General features: G+C 35.3%; 1 protein-coding gene across 5 annotated transcripts in view; it reads left to right on the top strand.

Moving 5' to 3' along the window:
* The window catches only part of COL11A1 (collagen type XI alpha 1 chain), a 159038-nt gene that overhangs the window by 8338 nt on the left and 127449 nt on the right, over positions 1–23251 (top strand). For all 5 annotated transcript variants that reach the window (XM_037404572.1, XM_037404573.1, XM_037404574.1 and 2 more), the window contains exons 2-4: positions 9167–9334; positions 14363–14576; positions 17008–17170. In XM_037404572.1, coding sequence (XP_037260469.1) covers positions 9167–9334; positions 14363–14576; positions 17008–17170 — 545 coding nt within the window. The remainder of the gene's footprint in view (positions 1–9166; positions 9335–14362; positions 14577–17007; positions 17171–23251) is intronic.

The raw sequence follows: 23251 nt of genomic DNA, 5'->3' as shown, positions 1-23251 counted from the left end.
AAAACAGCTTGACAAATGGTAGCTAAAATAAACCTATGTAGAGGAACTTTGACACAATCTGTATTTAAGACTGGTTTTGAAAGAAAAACATTTCTCCCTTTTTCTGGCCTGACAGCACTGTTCTGAGAGGACAACAGAAGATACTGAAGACCAGTTACCCTTTCATACGAGTTCTTGTTCATGAAAATATTTTCACCTCTTACATTCATTAAGGCTTGGACCATCTAATGCATGTCAGTTAGAAACCTTAATCACAGTAGTTTTTATCTTTACCCACCTGTAGAGTGCATGGAGAATCCTTAAAGGACCACTTAGTTATGAAGATTCACAATTTTAAGTAAATAAACTAAATAACTGTAGGCTATTATGCCTTTAATAGGTAGCATAGTTTCAAAAAACTGTGGAGCAGCCAGTACATTCTATTTAAGTCTTAAATATATACTTAGAAATCTAACCATAGGTAGCCTATTTTGAAAGTCTTGTCCACAAATATGAGTCCCTTCATCAGTACCATCAAAATACACATATTTTAGCCTACCAGACTGTAACAACTTCTACTCTTTGAATGATCTGTCACAGTGAAATAAAACTGCACTAAACTTTAAAAAAAATCACTCCATTTATTTAGAGGCATGGTTTAGTGGTTGACTTGACAGTCCTGGGTTAACGGTTGGACTTGATGATCTTAAAGGTCTTTTCCAACCTAAATGATTCTGAATCTATGATTCTATGAAGATTAATGTTTCAACACTCTTTAAATTTTAGTTTTGTGGTAGTTCCATTGGAACATATTACTGGCAGGATGAAACATATTTCCATGGAAAAATATGGAGTAAAATCATAGTAATTTAGAAACGTTAGTCTCCCTAAATTTCTCAGATAATTCTTTTTACTGGGGCAAATTAAGTTCTTTTCTGCTCCAGGATTGTATCTCACCCGTTAAGAGTTATTGATTGTAACTCTTACAGGCTATTTTCAGAGGCATCGCTGATAAATTTTCACTTTCACATAGATTAAAAGAAGGTAATTGCTGAAGAATTATGATAACTCAAGAAGTTATATGTTTATTATATCTGAAAAATATATAATAATGTTTATTATAAAAATACTGTTTACTATACCTAAAGAAGGAAAAGCCACAGTTGCCAAAGGTATTACTAGTATAGTGAAGTTACACACTCTGTTTGCTTCAGCATATCTGTAAAGTAAAGAATACTGGCTCTTTTTCTTTTTCCCCTTCAGTTATTTGCATTTGAAGTATGTCCCCCAGCATGCAATCTGGGATCATCTTGTAAATTATGTAGGTCAATGTAGCTTTTAAATAGGGAAGGCTCATTGTGCCTGAGCTCGCTCTCATAAAATTAAGAGACTAAGACCCAGGAGTTACAACACCAAAATCTAAATATAATAGGATTTCAACTTCTAGGCTTTATTAGGCATTTGAACAAAAAGAAAAATATTTTGTTCTAAATGAGTCATCCCCTGAACAATTTTTTACAGGAATGAATTTTGCAGCCAGAAATTGCCACCACCTTTTCCTGTCAGCCCTGGAGAGTTTCACTTTGAGGACTGACAGCAAAATCCTTCCTTCTGAAAATGCACGTGATTGTTTCTGCTGTATACCCTATCTTCAGTAAATGTCTGTCATGAAATATTTAGTCCTTGGGCACCAGCACCTTTAATTGCATCCAAAAATGCTTTGCTGTATAGCTCATAGAAAGAGAATAGATGTCAAGTTTGGTATAGCCTATCTAAAAAAGCTTCAGGGCTGTATTCATTTCTCACTGTAGCTTCTAAGTTCTGTACAGCCTGTTCTGTATAGAAGAAAATTCTTCTACAGAAGAAAGCTGTCCATTCTTGACTTCCTTTGTTATCTCTTAAGGAATAATCAAATTCACTCAAAGGAGCTTCCAGTTCAATGAATAATATCTTTTCCATCTGTATGTATTCCAAGTGTACTGAGGACCACTACATGCATCTGTGATAGGATCACTCTGGGTGCTTTACCTCTAAAGATCTAAGACCTGAAATGCTGAGTGAGATCCACAGTAGTAGAGAATTGCAGCCACTCATGGAACTGACCCAATAAACTGCTCCTCAATACAGCTTTATGTAGGAAAGATGGGTTAGAAACCTGATAACCAATTAGCCTATATAGGTTAAAAAGAATTTCAGAGGAAACACTCACAAGTATGCAGAAATTTTTTTTCTTCTGCAAATAAAAAACATTTCTAGTAATAGTGTCCAGGTCATTTTCTATCAATGAAATGCATCTGACACAGAATTTGTCAACTGATTGTGACAGCCAACAGACTTAAATTGCTAGTAAGATACTGTGAGTGGAAGCTGATATGTATTCTAAGAAACAGGAGCTCAAGTGTTTCATATTTCGAAGTGTAAGTTTATTGACACATACACATTAACTGCTTAGAGCGACAGAGGATGGAACATTCTACCTACGTGAAACAATAAAGCTCTATTTTCAGTGTGTGTTAATGGCCTAACATTTTAATGCCTAGCATTTACATTAATGTCACTCACTGCGGGCTTAAACCTATGTGATTTAAGTAAGCCTATATGGAGAACTTCTTATGGGTTTGGATCATTGCTGCAGTTGTTCAGTAGCTAGAAAATTGTAAAAAAAGCATCTGTTGTAAATCAAAACATTCTCATAAATGCAAAATTGTTTAAAATAAGACAATTAACCTTACAACATGATTGTAGCTAGAAGGTAATATGTATAGTTTGACCCCTTTTTTCCCCAAACAATTGCTGCTGGTCTAATTCCAAGGACAACATTGCTGGCATTAGATGCTCTGTTGATCCACTTTTTTTTTTTTTTTTTTGTACAGTTTGCTGTTGCAGGGTTAGATGGGCTTTGTCACAATGCAGAATTTTAATGGTGGCTGCTGAAGCACAAACGAGAAATTTTGCCTATCACTAAGATATTGTTTGCCATGATCTCTGTTACAGACAGGATACCTACTTTATAAACTAAGAAGGCATGATTAAATACCGTTACTTTAATTACCATCTGCATTTAAATAAATCTAAATGTTATGAACCAGACCTGACCATTCCAGTGCAAATTTTCTTGCATCTGATAAAACTTGTCACTGTCTTGTAATGTGTATCCTTTTATCTAGGGTTATGTGGTTGGCTACAAGAAGCATTCCCATAAAGCGATGTGGAAATGCTAAGCATTCATACTGAAAACTGAAGTCATCCTTAAGGAGGCTTGATGTCATATCTTGAATAAGTCGTCAGCACAGACTGTGTGTCCAAAGGGCTTTAGTTTCTGCATTGTTGTACAGTTTCTCAGTCCCTTGTTTCTCTGATACCATAACCTGTATTGTTATGTGTCATGGTTTCAGCTGGGATAGAGTTAATTTTCTTCCTAGTAGCTGGTACAGTGCTGTGTTTTGCATTTAGTACAGGAATAATGTTGATAACACACTGATGGTTTTTGTTGTTGTTGGGTAGTGCTTACTCTAACCAAGGACTTTCAAGTTTCCCATCCTCTGCCAGTGAGCAGATATACAAGAAGTTGGGAGGGGACGCAGCCAGGGCAGCTGACCCAAACTAGCCGAAGGGATACTCCATACCACAGGGCATAGACCTGGGGGCCGCTGATTGCTGCTCGGGGCTTGGCTAGGCATCTGTCAGCAGGTGGTGAGCAATTGTGTTGTGCATCACTTGGTTTTTTTACTCCTTGGGTTTTATTTGTCTCTCTCCTCTCTCTCCCTCTCCTCTTCATTATTATCATTGTTGTTGTTATTGTTATTTTATTTCAATTATTAAACTGTTCTTATCTAAATCAATAGGTTTTACTTCTTTCTGATTCTCCTCCCCATCCCACCACGGGCTGGGGGAGTAAGGGGTGTGAGCAAGCAGCTGCATGGTACTTAGTAGATGGCTGGTGTTAAACCACAATGTTACGGTACCTGGGAACCTCCTCCGCAGACAGTTTCCACCAAGAGAAAAGGAGACCCATATTATGTAACAGATTCCAGCTCAAATGTATTAGGAAGTCAAAGTGAAGGAAGCAAGTCCTCTGATCTTGTATAATAGTTGCTGTTTATGACATGATAATGTATCATAAATGAATCTGCTGTTTTCACAGCTTCTACTTAACTCCAGAAGTCGTCACATTGAACAATGGCAATAGTTGTTAGGTATAATGCTATATAAAGGCATCAGAATTTGATCCATATATGTCGTATCAATATTAATAGGAATGATATATTAACAGATTTTATTCAATTTAGCAAATGTGGAATGAAATGAAAGCTATGATATTTTTAATTGTGAATATATGACGAAAATGTAGCCTAGATTTTCACAGAGGTTCTTTTTCAATCTATAATTGCATTATATTTTTTAGAATACGTTTTTATTAATTCATTGACTAGAATGCATTGTCATGGCCTTTAAAATAGATGTATCATTGTATATATAGGAAGTCCAGCTTGAAAATGCTACCTAAAATTGGAAGCAGGTTTTTATATGCATTATTTTCCTCTCCAAACAAAAAGGAAACACATGAAATTTCCCTCATATAATTCACTCCCGATATTCTGTCCTGACAGTGTGAAAATGTGATCTAGCATCCAGTTTACAACTACCAAACTCCACTGAATCCTTTTAATTTCCAGCAGAGATAGGCTGACAAAAGTTGGGGGTGTGTTATTTCTTCTTTTAGTTAACATGATTTGACACTTATTTTAGTAGAATTTAAAGCAGTTTAGAAGATTTTTATATTTCTGTCAATCTGTCTTCCCCCCCCCGCCCCCCCCCCCTTAAGGTTCTTACTTAGTTCAGATGGAAGAAAGCTAAAAGGAAAGCAAAAGAAGACTAAATATGGGTTTGAAGTTATATTTAATATGAAATGTTCTGGGACAAATGTTCTTATCCATACCACTATAAATATGGCAAGCTCGTTGAGTGAATGGATGTACTTCAGACATACCACAGTAATGAAGACCAGAATTTGGTTCTACAATTTTAAATATTGCAAATTACAAGTTATTTCAGGTCTTGAGATGTTACGCCACTAATTTTTGTGTGTGCTTTACTTTCTTTATTTGTGAAAACCAGGAACTTATGCTGGAGCTAAGTGATTAATAGTTTGGTATCTTGAAAGGTACTAGGACACTCAGTTTTCCATCTCATGCAATTCTGCCTTCTAAAATAGGATTTTTGAAAAATTCTCCTTTGCCATTGCAGAAATCCAAGCACTTTTAAACACTACCTCTCTGGACACTACTGTATAGTCTGTTAGAGTCAGTGAAAGTTGCATGTCTCTGAACTTTTTTGAAACAGGGACACATGCTGTTGAATTTTGCATTATAATATTAAGTGAAAAGGTTGATCCCCTGCAGTTGGTTTTTCTATCAGTGAGAAAGTAACACAGTAGCAACTTGCTTTCTGACTGCTGTTTGAAACTCAGGAGAGCTTAATCTGAAAAATGCAGGCTTCCCCCAATGAACACAGACTTCTTTTCAAAAGGTTATCTTGTGGCTTTGTTCAGCTTGCCTGCAGGAGGTGGCCTTCAAGCAGCGGAGCAGTGTGGCCGTAAACATCTGCGTTAAGGAACCCACTTTCAGGTTCTGGATCTCACATTTTGTCAAATTTGCCGTGGCAGAATTGAGTTTTCAAAGCTGATGTCTGAGTTTCATAAGAATTAACTGCACCCCAAGAACTGGTGAACAGAGCTGTTTGATGCTTATTGGTTATCTCCTTATCATCTTAAATCTTAGCACCGCATTGGAAGCATACAAAAGCATTAAATAATATATTGTTAATTTGCAGTTTTCTTTACTTCTCTTATGAGAAAGCTTTCTAAGGAAAATAGCCTAGAAGGAAAAATCATTTAACTAACCTGCTTTAGGCACACTGTAAAGGAAGTTCTTGTGAGAGACCATAGATTTGCCAATGTATGGGTTACATTAATGTTGTCCCATATAAATATAAGATGTAATCTTAATTTGTGGACCATGCAAACAGGCAAAGTGCATGGCCTTAGCACCAGTGTAGTTTCTGGCTATTTCTTACCATTCCCAGAAACTGCATGGGAGCAGAATGCTAGAGAAGAGGCAGTTATCAGGAAGAGCTGAAGCTCCCAGAATACAGTGACACTGGGCACTGCAGAGCCTACAGAAACTGGCAGAAAGAAGCCACAGTTTCACCTGATAGCTTCCAGACTATGCTTTTCCCTGACTTTGTCTTTCCCTGATTTCTAAGCAGGCTAATGTTGGGTGTGCGCGGGCTTCTCCATCATCCTTTATTCTTCAAACAGGTTAACTCTAACCAGTTAGGATCTAAGTGCTGCGGTTTTTCAAGAGCTGTTTATTTTTGACTGGATTCCTACACGTGTGCTTTGTGGCATATTGAGAGCAACTGTGTCTGGTGCTTTCTGTAGAGGCATTGAGTAGATCATCTGAACCTACACAGAGAGCTCATAAAGAATTTTAAGACTAATGTCATGGCAGCCTCATCAGGATTACTGAACACTGGCTCCAACTAGGTTGCCATAGTTCCAGAAAATGTGAAGAAAACCTGAAATTCACTGAGACAAAATTTCCACTAGCAAAAAGAGGGTGTTTCTCTGGAAACCCCAATATAAGGTAGCCCTATGCAAGGCTGTAGGGAAGAAGTGCTATACATAGTGAGCCCTGTTTTCAGCTGTAAGATGGCAATAATAACTGTGAGGAGACTTCCAGGCCAGCATCCTCCTAGCTAAAATATAGGATTGGCTGCATCCTAATGTGTGCATTTGATGAGAGTTGAGCCCAGGTTAAATAATGACACACACAAAAATCTTGCAAGAACACTTATGAGGAACAGGCACAAAATCAGTCTGTTTATTTCACAGACTGAATGATATGTTGGTTTATATCAAAAGCAAATCTCTGTAAAGAAGCATATTAAAACTTATCCATTCCTGCCTGGTTTATCTAAAGACGCCTAAAGGATTTATTTACTTTTTAACTGTTGGTCAAACTGGCTGTCTGACGTCTTTTACATAAATTAGGGAAGCAGTTTCTGTTACTTGTGATCTGTAAGTATTTAGTAAGTCAGTCATGTTATCTTTGGATATAGAATAATTACCTTTTTTGCATAATTTCATATAAGTTGTTTCTATGGCAAGTTACACTTCTTGAAATCCTTTTAAACTGACTAGTCTGTTTGCTGTTTACATTTTGTGAAGCACAGTTTGCAGAAATAATGTCTTCTATGGACTGTTAATTAAATGTTCTTATTATTTGGAATTTGTGGTTTGAAGATTGTTCTATTATTCTGTTTCTTGTCTGGACGGTTTTTAGCAGCAAAACTAGCAGGGAGTAAGGAATAATCTTGTTTATGGGTGAATACTCTCCCAGTCAGCCAAGCAAAGAACAGGCATTATTCTAAAAAATAATGAAGAATCTGGTACAAATTATAGAAGAGAGCAAAGGAAAAAGGAATGTAGCAGTGGTTGACTTATATAGTGACTTGGAATTTTTACTAATATTTCCAGTGACTGGTTCTGTATTACTTTGTTGATTCAAATTATTATAGGTACTGCAAAAATAGCCATTGATTACCAGAAAAAAGGTGACTTCCTTCAGTATGATAGTAACTTGTGTGTAATACCTACAGAAAATACATTATATCCATGGTGTTATTAAAAAATAGGCTTAACCGCAAAGTTGAGTTCTTTGTATTTGGCAATGCCAGGAGATAAATAAGATGAACTAGTTAAACTTTGATAGTGAATATACTAAAGTGACTTCTGAGATACTACAGTGACAAAAAATTAGTAATACTGCCTAGAACTGTACAAATAGTAAGAAAAGAAGGTACAGATGTACCATCAGTGACTGTAATTAGAATATCACTTTGCCTGTGTTTTAACACTCTTGTTGTTTGCAAATAGTTATTCAAATAGTTGAATATTCACACACAATGAATTTTGGGCCTTAAGTTTATATTTGTTGATACATGAAATTAATGATAACAAAGAATTAATTAGCTATAGTTAATGCCACAGTGCAGTTCAAAGACATGAAGAATCGTCAGATTAACCAAACACATTTCTCAGCTTTAACAGTAAAAGTCATGTAAAACTTTGTCTTTCCAAATGTGATTACAAGTTTGCCATCATAAAAAAGGCAGAATAGTCCCAGTTAAAAAATGGATTGTTGAAATCCTGTTTTCACTCAAAGAAATAAATTAGTGAAGCTAATGATCTGTAGGGAGTATGAGAATGAATACCTTGGTTTTTTTTCTGAGAAAAGATATGCAGCAAGCATACCATGTTCTCTCACTGCCTCTGCTGAAGTGCTTGTCCATTCAATACTTAGCCTTTCTGCCATGGTGATTTTTTATAGATTAAGGCTTTGTATATGTTATATATATTGTAATATATGTATTATAAGTATGTAATATTTGTAGATTAAGGCTATATATATAAAAATAACTTTGTATCTATCAGTGCAGAAGCAGCTCGGGATTTCAACTTTAAATTGTTGGATGTGAGCATAAATGCAACCTGATTGTACCTGAGTTCTAAAGTACAAAGCGAGTTCATTTGAATTTTAACTTGGAAATAGAGAATAATTGTGATTCAGTCCATTCGCTCCTTGCAGGCAAAGCAGATATGTTTTTGTTTCTCCAACTGGATGAGAAACAAGATTAGCTTCTTCCTTATCACTTTGTGTCTGACAAAGCAGTCATATGTAATCAGAATATAATATCATGTTAGCAATGGAAGAGTTTCTGATAGCAGATTATTAGCAGCTCAATGCTTCTGAAACTTTTGTGTAAAGTTTTAAAATAACTTCTTAGCTCCATTTCTTAGAAATTACTCATTAAAAGAATGTGTTGTACGTTTCAATTACCAAGATTCTTTGCATCTGGGAAACAGTGATTTTCAGTTTGTAGTCAAGTAGTTTGAAAATCTGATCGTAACAATTACATTGGATGGGATGAACTCATATATTTAAAAATGAAGAGTCCTGTTAAAATAGTATTCTAGTGTAGGAGTAATTTGCAATAATTCAAAATAGGAAGCAGCTACTGCTATGATTATACATATGCTGTTGCAATGAAATTATCCTTTTTAGAGGCTTCATACTGTAGAGATGCAAGACGAGTAACTTTATTGGTTTTTTTCCTCTGTCAGCTGAACCTGTTGATGTGCTAAAAGCGTTAGAATTTCACAATTCACCAGAAGGAGTATCAAGAACAGCAGGATTTTGCACAAACAGAAGGGATTCAAAAGGATCAGATGTTGCCTACAGAGTTTCAAAATCTGCTCAGCTAAGTGCCCCAACAAAGCAGCTGTACCCAGGTAAGATTGTCAGAAAGCTATTACTTTGGTAAACTATCTTACTGCCTATGTTTTTTATGGTATCTAAAGCACAGCATGTAGTCTATCACCAGTACCAAAACACTTCTGTTACCCCTAGAGCTGGGCCTGCCTACAAATGCTAGGACATATCCTTTATCCACTGAATGAATCAGTTTTTATTGGCTTCAGTTATAAAGCTCTTCATCAAATTATATGTCACTGGCAGAATTGGCCTGTAAGTCATTTTACCTGTTCTGTCATGATGCAATCTGATGGAAAGCTTATTTGCTAGCTGTGGGAAGTTACCTTCAGTTTCAGTAGTCCATTTAAAAGCAATACTTCCTGGAGTAATGCTGCAGTGGTAAAAATTAGTTGTGGTTGGCCACTGCAAAAATCAGTCTCAGAAGTACCATCTGTTAAGAATTACCTAAGAATATCTGGGAATTTGGGAAACTAAACAAGGATAGTTGTGGATAACAGGTAATGTGATTCTATCTTCTCTCAAATTTCTCTGAAATGAAATAATCATGTTTTGGAAAATATACTTTGCATGTTGAGAAGAGATCTTTATTCCATTATTTTTCTCTCACTTGTCTCTTGACGCAAACTCTTGAGGAAAATGATGAGTATTAAAAACCAAAATCATGGAACACCTAATTTTTTCTGCTTTGATATATCATGCATAGTTTGAACAAGTCTGTCTATAAACATACAGATTCGATGTTGGCAAAGAAAAATACTTTCTTTTTTGTCTTTCAAAGTAGAAATCATATAGATATCATCCAAGATCTATTAAAGGGGGGAAATACAGATTATTTATAGTAATAATGCATTCCCGCATTCCCAGAGCAGCATGGGAAACAGCTATACATAGTTTGAGGATAACCTACATGCTCACCTAACCCATCAGTTTACTTTTTTATTCATGGAAGATCAAAATAAAATTCACTACAGATATCATGTTTATACTGTTTTTTAACACAGTTCTTCAGTTTTTAATATATCCTCTCGACAAAGATACACATAGTAATAGAGCTATCCAGCTGAATATATTACTCACTAAATGGCACATTACAGTCTACATGTCCTGCTGGTGTTCATGTATATAGTTAATTATTACTTCACCTAAGTAAGGTTAAAAAAATATGGGCTGCTCTTTCTTTAAAAAATGCAAAAATAATCCATCGTATTGAATGATTGCACGGGTTGGACAGTGTAATTAAGTCGGCACCTTCATATCCTGAGTTTTACAATATGTGTCACTGAAGCCAAGTGGTACAACAAAACTTTAAATGAGCATTTAATACAACTGGTAAGAATATTAAACTGACTTGGAATCACTGGTATTTTTTTAAAGTTTAGAACAGTACAAGCACCTTCTGCTAAATCAAAACCTAAGAGCCTGGAGCTGGAAGTCTGAGCGCTTGGATTGACTTGTACTATATTCATGAATCAAATTGTAGCAATAAAAGAGGAGATCTGGCAGCTGCAGTAATAACTGTTCATATGATTCTTGAATGCCAGAACAAATAAGTACCTTGTGTTGCTGGCTGACACGTATGTTTCTATAGACTTTGCCTTAATTTAGGTACCCTTCTTATTAATGCTTTCAGTTTCTGCTGGACAACTGGAATGAGTTTGCTTGATTTTACCAATCTGTTGCAACACTTCTGTGTGCAGGAGACAAATAAAAAGCATTGCTCAATCACAGTATAAAAAGAAGCCACCATAAATCTTTGCTTTAACGCAGGAAAGTGTCATGCTGTCCTCTACTTCAGTAAAGAACCTAGGAACAAGTTTTTGGAGATGATTATGGTAACTACTTCCTTTGGAATCTTGTGAAATAGGCATCCCCTCCCCACCACAAGAAATTATTATTTTTCAGAGATTATTCTTGGAGATATTTGAGTGATCATGTCGCTTTTTCTTAGTGCTCTATAGTAGTGGAAAGACAACAGAAATATCCAGACTGAGTTGTGAGACATAATTTTAGCTAAACAGTGCAAGTTGTAATGCATCATATGCTTGTGTTAATCTGACTTTTATGACTCATCAGGAAGTATAGGTATCTTTTAGCTACTGTAGCTCAAGGGGAGATATGTATGGCAAAAGCTGGGAGCATCAATATATCCATCTTTTAAAACTGATCTAACGATATTTACCAGCTGCCTAGAATATAACAGGCATTGATTTCACTGCACTGGAACGCATTATATAATTGTAAAGATAACTGCTTAGATTTTTGTTGTACTGTTTGTTTATATGTTCTTAGTTGTCTTTTACAAAAGCATATAGGAATGACAGGAATGGCAACCCAGATACATACAAAGTTTGTTCTAGCAATTTTCCCTGCAATTTTTACTTTTGGTTATTGTTAAAATAGAGCCATACCAATAAATAGAAATTAGTTGAGAAGACTTTGATAACTATTCCAGAAATGTGTCCAAGTACTATATATACATAGCAATACATAAAATTTTACATTAGTGTCGTTAATTATTTTTTTTTTACTTTTTCAATCAAAACTGTGTTTGGAGGAAATTTACTTATAATTACACAATGTAGATACAAGAAAAAATATTTGGGAATATTATGTCATAGCAGTGATAACAGAAACCACTGAACTGAGGCACATGACTCATTTTCAGCCACCTTTCTTAGAAAGCTCTCAGGTGGTTTTTTTATAGGATATTATCCGTTTGAAGAGCACTTGCCCAGACTAGCTGAATTAGTGCCACCTGCCTTAAGCATTTTGAACATATTGTGTTCAGATTAACAGTGCTGGCAGGTCAGTTGTTCAGTGCTTTTCAAAGCATTTCTTTGGCCTTTGTTGACAGTCATATTTTCTCTTTCTTTTTCTTTTTTTTTTTTTTGGTCATTTGTTTACTCTGATGTTGAAAGGTATAACATACAGTTTAGTTTAATATGTAAACCAGCAGTTTTGCTTTGTCATTCAAAAGCTTGACCAAAGGCTCAGCAGAGTAAATGATATGTTGCTATTTATTGAGCTTTGATCCCTTCAAAGTAAGATGTCAAAAGAAGCCCTAAAGCTGCCTATATTACTTGAGTGTTTCAACAGTCTTCTCCAAAAACAGTCATAAGTATGGTAGAAAGCACATGAAACAACATTGCAGCAGACAATATAGTAAGTGTAAGACTAGGGATTTTCTGTTTTAGAAAGTAGTATGTAGTTTAAAAAGCAGTGAAGATTTTATGGGTTTTGTTTTCATATTGTAACTGAAGAGTTAATGCCATCAATATCTTGTCTTCATGGAAGACTCTAGTATCCTGAAAGAGTTCTCCCGCAAGACCTGTTTTGTCATATTTTTTCATAGAGTTCTATGTCTGTTTTTTCATAGAGTTCTAGAACCATTTAGGTTGGAAAAGACCTTTGAGATCATCAGGACTGGCAATTTAGACATCACTAAATCATGTTGCTCAGGACCCCATCTACCCATTTTTAATTACCTCCAGGGATGGTTACTCCACCACTTCCCTGGGCAGCCTGTTCCAATGCTTGACCACCGTTTCAGTGAAGAATTTTTTCCTAACATCCAATGTAAACCTCCCCTGGCATAACTTCAGTCTGTTTCCTCTTGTCTTGTTGCTAGTTATCTGGGAGTAGAGACTGACACCCCCCTTACTACAGCCTCTTTTCAGCTAGTTGTAGGGAGCAGTAAAGGTCTCCCTGAGCCTCTTTTCTCCATGACTAAACAACCCCAGTCCCTCAACCATTCCTCAGTACGATTGTTCTCTAGACCCTTCACCAGCCTCATTGCCCATCTCTGGACGCGCTCCAGCACCTCTATGTCCCTCCTGCAGTGAGTGGCCCAAAACTGAACATGGTATTTGAGGTGCAGCCTCAGCAGTGATGAGCACAGGGGGACGATCATGTCCCTTCTCCTGCTGGCCACACTGTTTTGGATACAAGCCAGGATGCTATTGGCCTCCTTGGCCACCTGGGCACACTGCTGGTTCATATTCTCCATTAAAGAATCAATTCCTAAATCAACTTTTGATGTTCAAGTCTTATGTGCTGTTATTCATTACAAAATGTAACATTATTTTATTAAAACTTATTGTATGTTATTAAAATGTTTAAGAACATCGTACCCACTCTCATGCACACAAAGTTGCAGTTATATTATTGCCAACACTATAATTAGAGTCTAATTCCTCTATTTTTTGCATGTCAAATTCAGCTGAAGCCACACGGATCCGATGTATATTCTGAATTCTAGAATCTGTCTTACACTTCATTTGTATTAAGCGGAAGGGACTTTCACATCAAGTAAAATGCAGATTTATCACCAGATTCAACAGGAGCAGTACTGAGTAAAAACTTCAGTCCTTCTTTTATAAACAAGCTATATCCACTTTTAATTTTGTTTATTTTTAGTCGTAAAGGCTAGAACAATGATTTATTATATCTCTACTTCAAAGAGAAAGCATCAGGGAATAAATGAAAATGAAATGTTCTTTGATTTTTGCCTAAAGATCCTATTAAATAAAACTAGTTATGTATTTTTTCAGTGTTATACACAACATTATTCCAGAAATTCTCAAATATATATATTGTGAGAAAGAAATAAAACAAGTGTTTGTCAAGGGAAATGGAAGTACCTTGGAACATACTAGCTATAATATGGATACTTACTTTGTTGCGAGAAATTGCAGTGCATAGTTTTAAATTAGAAGATTGCTAAAAAGAATATGAGTAGAAAAAAAATGAATGTGAAACTATCATTGTTCTTGCATATATTGTATTATTACAGAAACTCATGATGGATTTACAAGTTATGTTTATAAGAACCATTAAGGTATATCTTTCAGGAATTAAAGTGAGACCAGAAAGAAAAAAATAGTTAAAATTTTGTAGTGTCATTTTTTATGTATTCATTTTTGAGAATTAAAAACCCCTAGTAGTTTGGGTGCAGGACCCTCTGTGCTTATAGAAAAATGCAAACCTTTAGAGAATGTATCATCTTTTCTCAATTTGTAACTGTGTATACGTCACTTTGTTTACAGGTGGAGATTTTCCAGAAGATTTTTCGATATTAATGACAGTAAAACCCAAAAAGGGTATCCAGTCCTTTCTTCTGTCTGTCTACAATGAGCAAGGAATTCAGCAAGTAGGTGTTGAAGTTGGTAGATCCCCTGTCTTCCTGTTTGAAGACCAAAATGGCAAACCTGCCCCAGAAGACTATCCTCTTTTTAGAACAGTCAACATTGCTGATGGCAAGTAAGTGTAAAATTTTAAGATGAAAAATAATACCACAGACCACTGTATAGGTGATTATGGTCTTTACAAATAGATATTTTAAATACTTAAATACATCAGTAACACAATTTCCAGCTAGCTGGACAGCTGTGGTACAAAAAACAGAGAACCTTTGCAGCAGAATACAGTTCTAGCTTCAGATGGTGCATACAACTACAAATAAAGCCAAACCACCTTTTTTATTTGCCATGTATATAAATCAAGAGTAAAGAAATAGTCATAGAAGTTAAACACATGAGAACTAAATGGATAAAGATTCTTCCTGTGCAATACAGAAAGAAACTCTGTTTTGAAAAGGACTTGGGGAATAGTCCCAATAGAAGAGCTATTTTTCCCATTTGAAAGTGATAGGCAGAGTGAAGACAAGTTGACAAGACAGCATAGAATTTCCCCTATTCTGAACAAAACCAGCAGATAAATAAAATAGTTTGGGATGTCTATATATAAGGAAATTGGGGAAGAATAAGCTGAACAATTATTCCTAAGTGCTGCAAGTGCCTCAATAAAGGCAATTAATCTCAAACAACTATTGTGTTATTAATGCAGTTTTTAATTTTTTGTACCTAACTTAGCTTTGTAGACAAACAGTCATTCTCTGGGAATGTCATTCTAGTGCTTGTAAAAGGATATTCATTCTTTTGAAGGCTTTTTATGTATTGTGCTGTAGTCTCCAGCAGCCACAGTCTCCAGAGATACATAGAATATATTTTTTATTAAAGCAAAAGAAAACAAATTGGTAGAGAAGAAAGGGCAAAAATTCAACTGTAATGAAATAATTATAAAGAATAAAGGATAAAAAAAGAAAAATATCATTGTCTTCTAGCCCTTATATTACCAGAGAATGGAATTATACTATGAAATCTAAGCCTGATACATTTCTGTAGCAGAAGGAGTGATAAAACAAAGTAGGAAACTTTTTTTTGGCATTGACTTCCTCTAAATGACAAAGATTTGACATGGAATTGAGAATTTCACCCAAAATGTTGAGAAACTGATAAAAATTAAGAAATCAAAATGAATTTGGTTTGGTACAACTTCCTGCAGTGAGACTATACAACTTCTAAATCAACTGGAGTTAATCTTATGCACAGTGAACTGTGATTTTGTGCTTTCAGCTTCTACATGCTTTCAAAAGATATACCAACAATTTTCTTTTGACTCAGCTATTTTATGAAGGATCTAGGACAACAATCTTCATCTCAAAATGAGATATATTTAAAAAGCATAAACAGTGTAATGTGCCTAAGGATGCATAGACAGTTTGCTTTTATAATGATAATGTTTAACCGCGTTCCAGAGAAAACATGGAATTAGGGTTCTGGCTCAGTGATGCTGTTTAGCAGTCAGATTCCATTAGCTTCGAGGTGTCCCTTTTGACATACAGAAGTTCTTTGTAACACTGATCTAAGCTGTCTCTCTGATTTAGACAACCTCAGGGCCATAAATGCCAACTAAAATAATTTGATTCCAGCCTTCCTCTTACCAGTCACTAATATGACGTACTTTGACACTTTATGCCCTGGTCTATCAAAGATTCTTTGATGCTTTTCTCCATATTACATTACAGAGTGGCCTGCTCTTGCTCTTACATATTTAAGTTGTCATAGCAGGAAGGCTCACTAAATTAATGTGGTCTGTCATGATAATTAAGTTTCCTGAAGCACCTAGTTGGACAAATGGTACAAAACTTAATTCTCAGATGTCTTTAAAATAATTTGTCAGTATTCTGAATCACTACTTTCACTTTTTGGTGAATATTTATGTAGGCAAAGGTATTCTTGCAGGAATATTGGCAAGCTTTTCTAAGTATATGTATCTGGAAAAGCATCTGTGTTGGAACTGTTGTACAGCTTTGAAAGATCTCTATAGCTATGGGATACATTCAAATAAGCAAAAGAACACTGTAAAATTTTGGTGATAGATCACAGAACAAATAGTAAAATGGAAATAACTATGAAAACAAGCTGCTGACTTAAATATATTTGCACAAGTGATTCCTTAAGTAATTTGGAAAATCGAACATATTAATAAAAACCTGCAGTCAGATCATTCAGTCTAATAAAATGTAAATAGTGCCCTCACTTCAATTGAGTTTACTGATGTTCTCTGGGTAAAACTTCAGAGAAGGTCATCTTCAGCTTCCTCTTATATAGGATATTCACAATGAGCTATGGGTCGGATTCCTTTGTACTAAGGGACAGAAGTTACGTAGTGCATAGACAAAACATTGTGTACATTTGCGTATGTATGAAAGAAGGAGATAAATGAAGACATTTAAAATTTTATCTGTGACTCGATGTTGCAGAAATCTGTAATAAACTAGATAAGGCAACAATGACCTAGTTTTAAAAACATAAATTACAGTAGAATTATGTTGCTTTCTTTTTAATAGGTGGCATCGAGTAGCTATCAGTGTGGAGAAAAAAAGTGTTACAATGATTGTTGACTGTAACAAAAAAACAACAAAACCACTTGAAAGAAGTGACAAAACAGTTGTGGACACCAATGGCATCACTGTCTTTGGAACCAGGATTCTGGATGAAGAAGTTTTTGAGGTAAAAATCAATACTGAACAAATGGAATTGAGTGATTTTGTGTTGAGTGAACTGCTTAATGCAAATCAGAACTATTTTTTTTTTTTAGGGTGAAAGCTGGTATAATATAGAAAACTAGATTTATAGAACCTGTTAGGATAGGCTGAAGTAAAAGAGAAATATAAAAGAGAATTGTTGCTGCTGTTGGAAGATATGCAATTTTCTACCCTTTAGCTTATGCTGTATCTGGAAGGGGCTTGGTTTTTTTGTCTTTCTGCCTAATATTAGAGATACCTGAGATATTTAGGGGAATTAATCTGGAAAGTAGAGTAGTATAATACTGAATCATTTTATTTCTGTCTCTCATAAACATTTAGAGATATTTGTGCATGTTAACAGTATTTTGGAGAAGGGCAGAAGGACCTGGAAAGTTTTATGTGTAATATGAATCCATTATATTGTTTATCCCACTTTATTACTCTTTCCAGTAACTGGAACATACTTTGGCAATAAGGACATATATGTTTCCATCACTTACTGGCCAAGAAGTACATATAGGAAGGGTAAAATGCCTCTGAGGAAGTATGTGACTGCCAGTCATGAGGCCTTTCTAGGTAGAATCCTAATGTCAACGATTATTTTTACAGGCTAATAATGAAACTTCTCTAAATCTACACTAATAAGGTTTGGGTTTTTTTGGTAATGTTCTTACACAACAGTCAAAACTGTCAAATTTAAATTAAAACTGAAAAATAAGAAAATGCAGATCAGTAGTTGACATACATCATACACAGAACATCTGTGTTCCATAAATGTCCAGAGTTGTAATCCTAGATTTATGCAGAGCATATGGTTGAGAAGCTGCATAGGGAGAGGAAATACAAATATTGAGTGTACGCTGTGCATTGTTATCTTTCATTTCCAGGAAGTGATGAAACTTGAGCTTTTGAATGGGGTAATTTTTGGCACGATTTAATGGGTCAACCCATATGATATGTTTGTTATTCACAGCCTAATTTATCTGTAGTCCCCAATACAGTTTGTAAGTCTGAGGGACATTATTGAAGATGAATTCCACAGGTGCCTTATCTGGGGTGGGAGAAGGACTTTTTGTGTCCACGTGGGATAATTACTTTCAGTTTTCATTTGTATTTCTTTTTTTGGTCAGAAACCAAGTCCCACAGTATTTGGTAAGAAATTGTCAGAATATGTAAATGTTAATATACATAAGTAAAAAGAATTCAGAGAAAAAGCAATAGAAGTAGATAAGCTGATAATTTGTTAGTGTTTTACAAGTGATTTTAGATTCTAATACAAACTAAGGCAATGGGCCCTGGCTTGTTCTTGCAAAGTTTGTAACTATTTTAGAAGTTGTAGAGGAGGAAAGTGCACAGTAACTAAACACTGGTATTTGTTTTCCAATTCTAAATAAAGACCTGTCTGAAGTTACAGAGGTGCTGCAGTGATTGTACATAGCTCTTTGAAAATAAGTACAGTGGGTGATGATATGTGCATAAAGGAAGATACTTGTTTTAATCATTTGATTTAAATAACATGTTGAATAAAAGAGAAGCATGCTAGGGCCCTTTGACCTCTGAAGTTGTTGACATTTATATTATATGTCATCTATATTTTAAAGTTGTAAATATTAAATGCTCAAAAAAAAATTTGTTAAAGGGGGATTAATAACATTTCCACGGGAGTAAGAAGGAACGTAGACTATCTAAGGGGTAAATAAAATGATAGTTCTGAAAATTTCCTGTTATGTCAGCTTTCTGTCACAAAGTCTATTAGCCACTCGGAAAGAAAGATGAAACTGAGTCATGACAGTTGTATATACCATTCCCTCAACTCTTTCAAGCCCTGTAGAGGAAAAAGAGATGGGAAGGAATGTAGTAGAACTCAAATATTTTTTGGTTAGCAGATGTTGGAAGAGTTAGTAAGGCTGCATGAAGACATATTTAGCAAATTGAAATTGGCACTTAAAGAAGAATTAGCAGATTAATTAAAGAAACCCAAACAATAACCCTACATTTTTCTTGAAGTCAACACAGACGTGAAGATATAACTTAAACAGAATATGTTAGAATGACTGAAAAATACTTTTCTCTGAGGGTTTCTGGCATGTATCGAAGGATGAAAAAGGAAGCTAGTGATCTTCTGTCAGATTTTTCACTGAAGTCTCCTACACTGACATGGCAAGTCAGTGCTTCAGTTTCAGCTGAGACCCACTAAGAAGAAAGACAGCTTTGGGCCCATAAAAGAAACATGCAGCTGTCTGTAAAGTCAGTTTACAGGCTGAATCTTAACATTCAGCACTGAGAACAGCAACACTTCTATGATGTGTAGCATCACTGTACATTTCTGTATTCTTTCAGTGATTAGCTTTCCTTACTTAACTGATTGCACTCCTTTTCTCTTGCTTTATTCAGAGAAATCAGTCACATTCTTGTAAGGCTGCTCTTGTAATTGTGGGGGGTTTAGATTTAATCTGAAGTCTGTTACTTAAATTGGAAGTTTAGTCTTTTTTTCTTTTGGGATAAGTTTCTGCTTTCTCTTTTACTGTACCACGGGTACATCTATACCTACGTTCAGTTCTTAGCATCTTTAGCTAGAAATGTGCATGTTGAAATTAGAATGCCCTTAAATTTTAAACAAAGTACTGTACCATATACACTTTTAATGATGTGTCCTTCAAAGTCTGACCAAGCAAAACATAATTATTTCTTTTTTAGTTTGAGTTTTTCTACTCTCCAACCAGCATTCCTTCTGTTTTTTTAACCAGATTTTAACCATCCTTTAGCTACTCCTGCTACAATTTCTGAAGTTTGGGGCTGTTCCCTGAAGTTTGTCTCCTGCTTGAAAGTTTCCTGGTTGTGTTGTAAATATTCTGTTTATCTCATTCATGGTAGCACAGAGTGATGTTTGATGGTTCCATAGCTCTCTTTGGTAGTATTTCTGTGTTGTGAACCCTGGTATATCTTGAGACCACAAAAGGCACTGAAGAGACATGTAACCCAATGTGACTTACTCTATGTGCAGGAAATTCCAGAAATTAGCATATTTACGCATGACATTAGATTTGTATGTTTAAGACATAAAACTGTATAACAGACTTTTCATGTGACATTGGATGTCTTTATTAGCTTACATGTAGGAAGCACATTAAAAAGTACCTAAGTGTATAGTGACCTGCTGGAATTCACAGCACAGAGTGTGAGAAGGATTAATATTTTATGCATACATCACAAAGGCTATTTTATCTTGGGTAATAATGATGGGCTTCATTATAAGCCAGTGATCTGATCACAGGAACGGTGGAGTACCCTTCAGTCTCCTCAAACTGAATGGAAATTCAAAATGTAGAAGTAATGAACCTGTAGGTAAATATAATAAAATTCTAGGTTTCAGTGACCTACTAGTTGAGGATGCCAGGCTTCTGGTCCTGAACCCATTCATACAGCATAACACAACTGCACAAAAACCAGTTACATCATTAAGGTAATTCACTCCCATTGAAAGCAGAGTTCAGCACTGTCAGAATCAGAGCTGTAAACAATTAGATACATCATGTGTTCCTGTTCCCTTAGGGTGTACTTCTAAATCTCTGTGAATTCTGGTGTATGCACATGATTCAGAAATAGATATTATTATGTGGTATTATCCTGACCTCATGACAACTTGATTGTATCTTTGGAAAAAAGAATTACTTCTTCAGTCCTAATGCTCTAACATATTTGCATGGACCATTCATTTAGAATCCTCAAAACAAATATTGTTCCTATGAGGAATATTTCACACTTATTTTAAAACTGTAACATCACAATGGATCAAATATTCTTCTCTCTTTCTAACTGTTATTTTAAATTTGTAATACAACAAAATTTAATGAAATTGAATTCTTGGCTATTTTCTTCTTCCTGTTACTAATATTAACTTCTGTTTACTAAGCAGTTTTCCCACCTTTGTTCTGATTCTGGCAGTCTGACTGTTGCTAGCACAACAGTATCTTATAGTACACTGGGAAATGTTAAATGCATACATTTTAATCAGTTTGGTATGACTGCTTTGATATAACTTTCCTGTGCTGAAGATCAATAATTTCTGAGTAAGTAAGCACACTGGGTGTCTAAAGACCAGGTAGATCACCACTGAAAGAAGGAGAAGGCTGATTAATGTCCTAAGAGCATGCTAAATGACTACCTAATTTGATATTTTTTCTATATTCAACAAACAGGATGTTCCTTGGTAAGTTTACCTACTGGTGCTAAAGCTCAGAGGTGTTTTTTAATAGTGCTCTCAGAGAGATCTTCTGTTTTACCTTTAAAAGCATTTTCCAAACCTTGCGGGGGGGGAGGTTGGGGTAATATGAGGAAATTCCAATTTGGAGTTGCCTGCTGTTCATTCCTGAATATAAGTGTTAATCTGAGATTCTATGACATTGTGCTCAATTAATATGGAAATCAGTATGATGTCACAAACAAGATACTGAATACAAGCCAGCACTAAGCATCAGGTGCATAGAAATGCTTGAGGAGCTAATTGTAAACTATGAATGTGCCCTAAAATAGTGAAATTATGCTGTGCTGTCTAGAAACTGTATTATTACTAACTGCCAAATTATGGGACCTCAGTTTACACTGCTGAGTACTTACTTAAGTGGATCTGTTGATATCCGTGGGACTAAATGTAAATGCTTGTTTATTACAGACTGACACAGTATGCCTCAAATTTTTACAGGTGTCATTTGAAAGAAGGGTTGGTTTGTAAGTGCTTGCTGCAAGGAAGAGAATTCCTAAAATAGCATACAAAAATAATAATAAAAAAATTAATCAAATGCTGGTACATGGCACCTAGTAAAAGAATTTTGAATTGTATCCACTGAAATATGTTTGTAGCTCAAATGTTTGATAAATACCAGAGATCTTTTTATTCTTTGCCAGCTTTAAGGATTTGTCATTTCTCATTTAGTACTGTTGGTGTGAACAATATAACAGGTTTTTATAATCAGTATTTTATAATGAGTTAATAACTGAGTCTTTATGCAGAGACCTTTTTTCCTTCAAAACTCCCCACAGTCAGACCAATACAATGAATTTATAGGCACTGTGCTTTAAATCAGTATAACAAGACAAAACCTCATGTATATGACTCATTTAAAACCAATGAATGCTTTAACTGCACACAGTTTGAGATTAAATCCTTGTAGTAATCCTTTTTAATAAAGGGTTTAGATTTTGATACTAGGCATTAGCCCGTTTTCATGAAAAAAAGCTTTCATACCCTCATAGCCTGAGTGAGCAGATGAAGACAGAGTGATAGTATCTTCGCAGCAATACGATTTATGCTACAGATGTCTTCAGATGAGTAACCATCACTAACAAACTAACTATCTGTAAGCACGGAAAGTCCGGTCTGCAAGTGCAGAAAGGCCATTCATTTGTGTGCATAATCCCTGAAGAAGTCAGTGGTAGCAGAATGGGTAGAGCTTTTACTGACCAACTAAAGTTGCTGTATGGCTAAAGTAGATTAGGGAAGCTAGCCCAAAGTAAAACTCCCCCAAAGGCAATAGTGTGAATGATGTGCCATCAGTATCCTCTGTTTTGTACTATCCTGTTGAGCTGCACTGCTAGCTAATGTACACATAACCAAAATTATTCCCAATATATGTCACCTTTAGTAATTCCTAGTGACCCACTAAATGTTTGGTGTCAGTCAGACTAAAAAAAAATAATGTTTAACATAGATGGACAGAAACAAAAAAATGGGATAGGTTCCAGGCAAAAATATTTAGAAGCAACCTTCTAGCTATCAACACCAGAGAAGTAGCCAACTTCCAACATTGAGAGGAAAATAATAAAAGAGAAAATAAAATAAAAGCAAAGCAAACAATTTTTCCATTTCAGAGGCACCTAATAAAAAAACCAGCATTTTTTTAAAAAGCTTTATATTTGGCTTGGTTTGTTTTGCCCCTTTTTTTTTTTTTTTTTTAATCTGAAAGAATGGTGGTTTGGTGTTTGTTACTTTTTTATAGCGTTTCCAAACTTATGCTTGATGAAGAAAAATAACTAATTGTTTCCCTTGTTTCCCTTCCTTATCTTT

This window comes from Falco rusticolus, chromosome 11 (assembly GCF_015220075.1).
Source record: "Falco rusticolus isolate bFalRus1 chromosome 11, bFalRus1.pri, whole genome shotgun sequence".
Taxonomy (NCBI): Eukaryota; Metazoa; Chordata; class Aves; order Falconiformes; family Falconidae; genus Falco; species Falco rusticolus.
The sequence above is the reverse complement of the archived record's forward strand: the minus strand, read 5'-3'. Positions and strand labels throughout refer to the sequence as shown.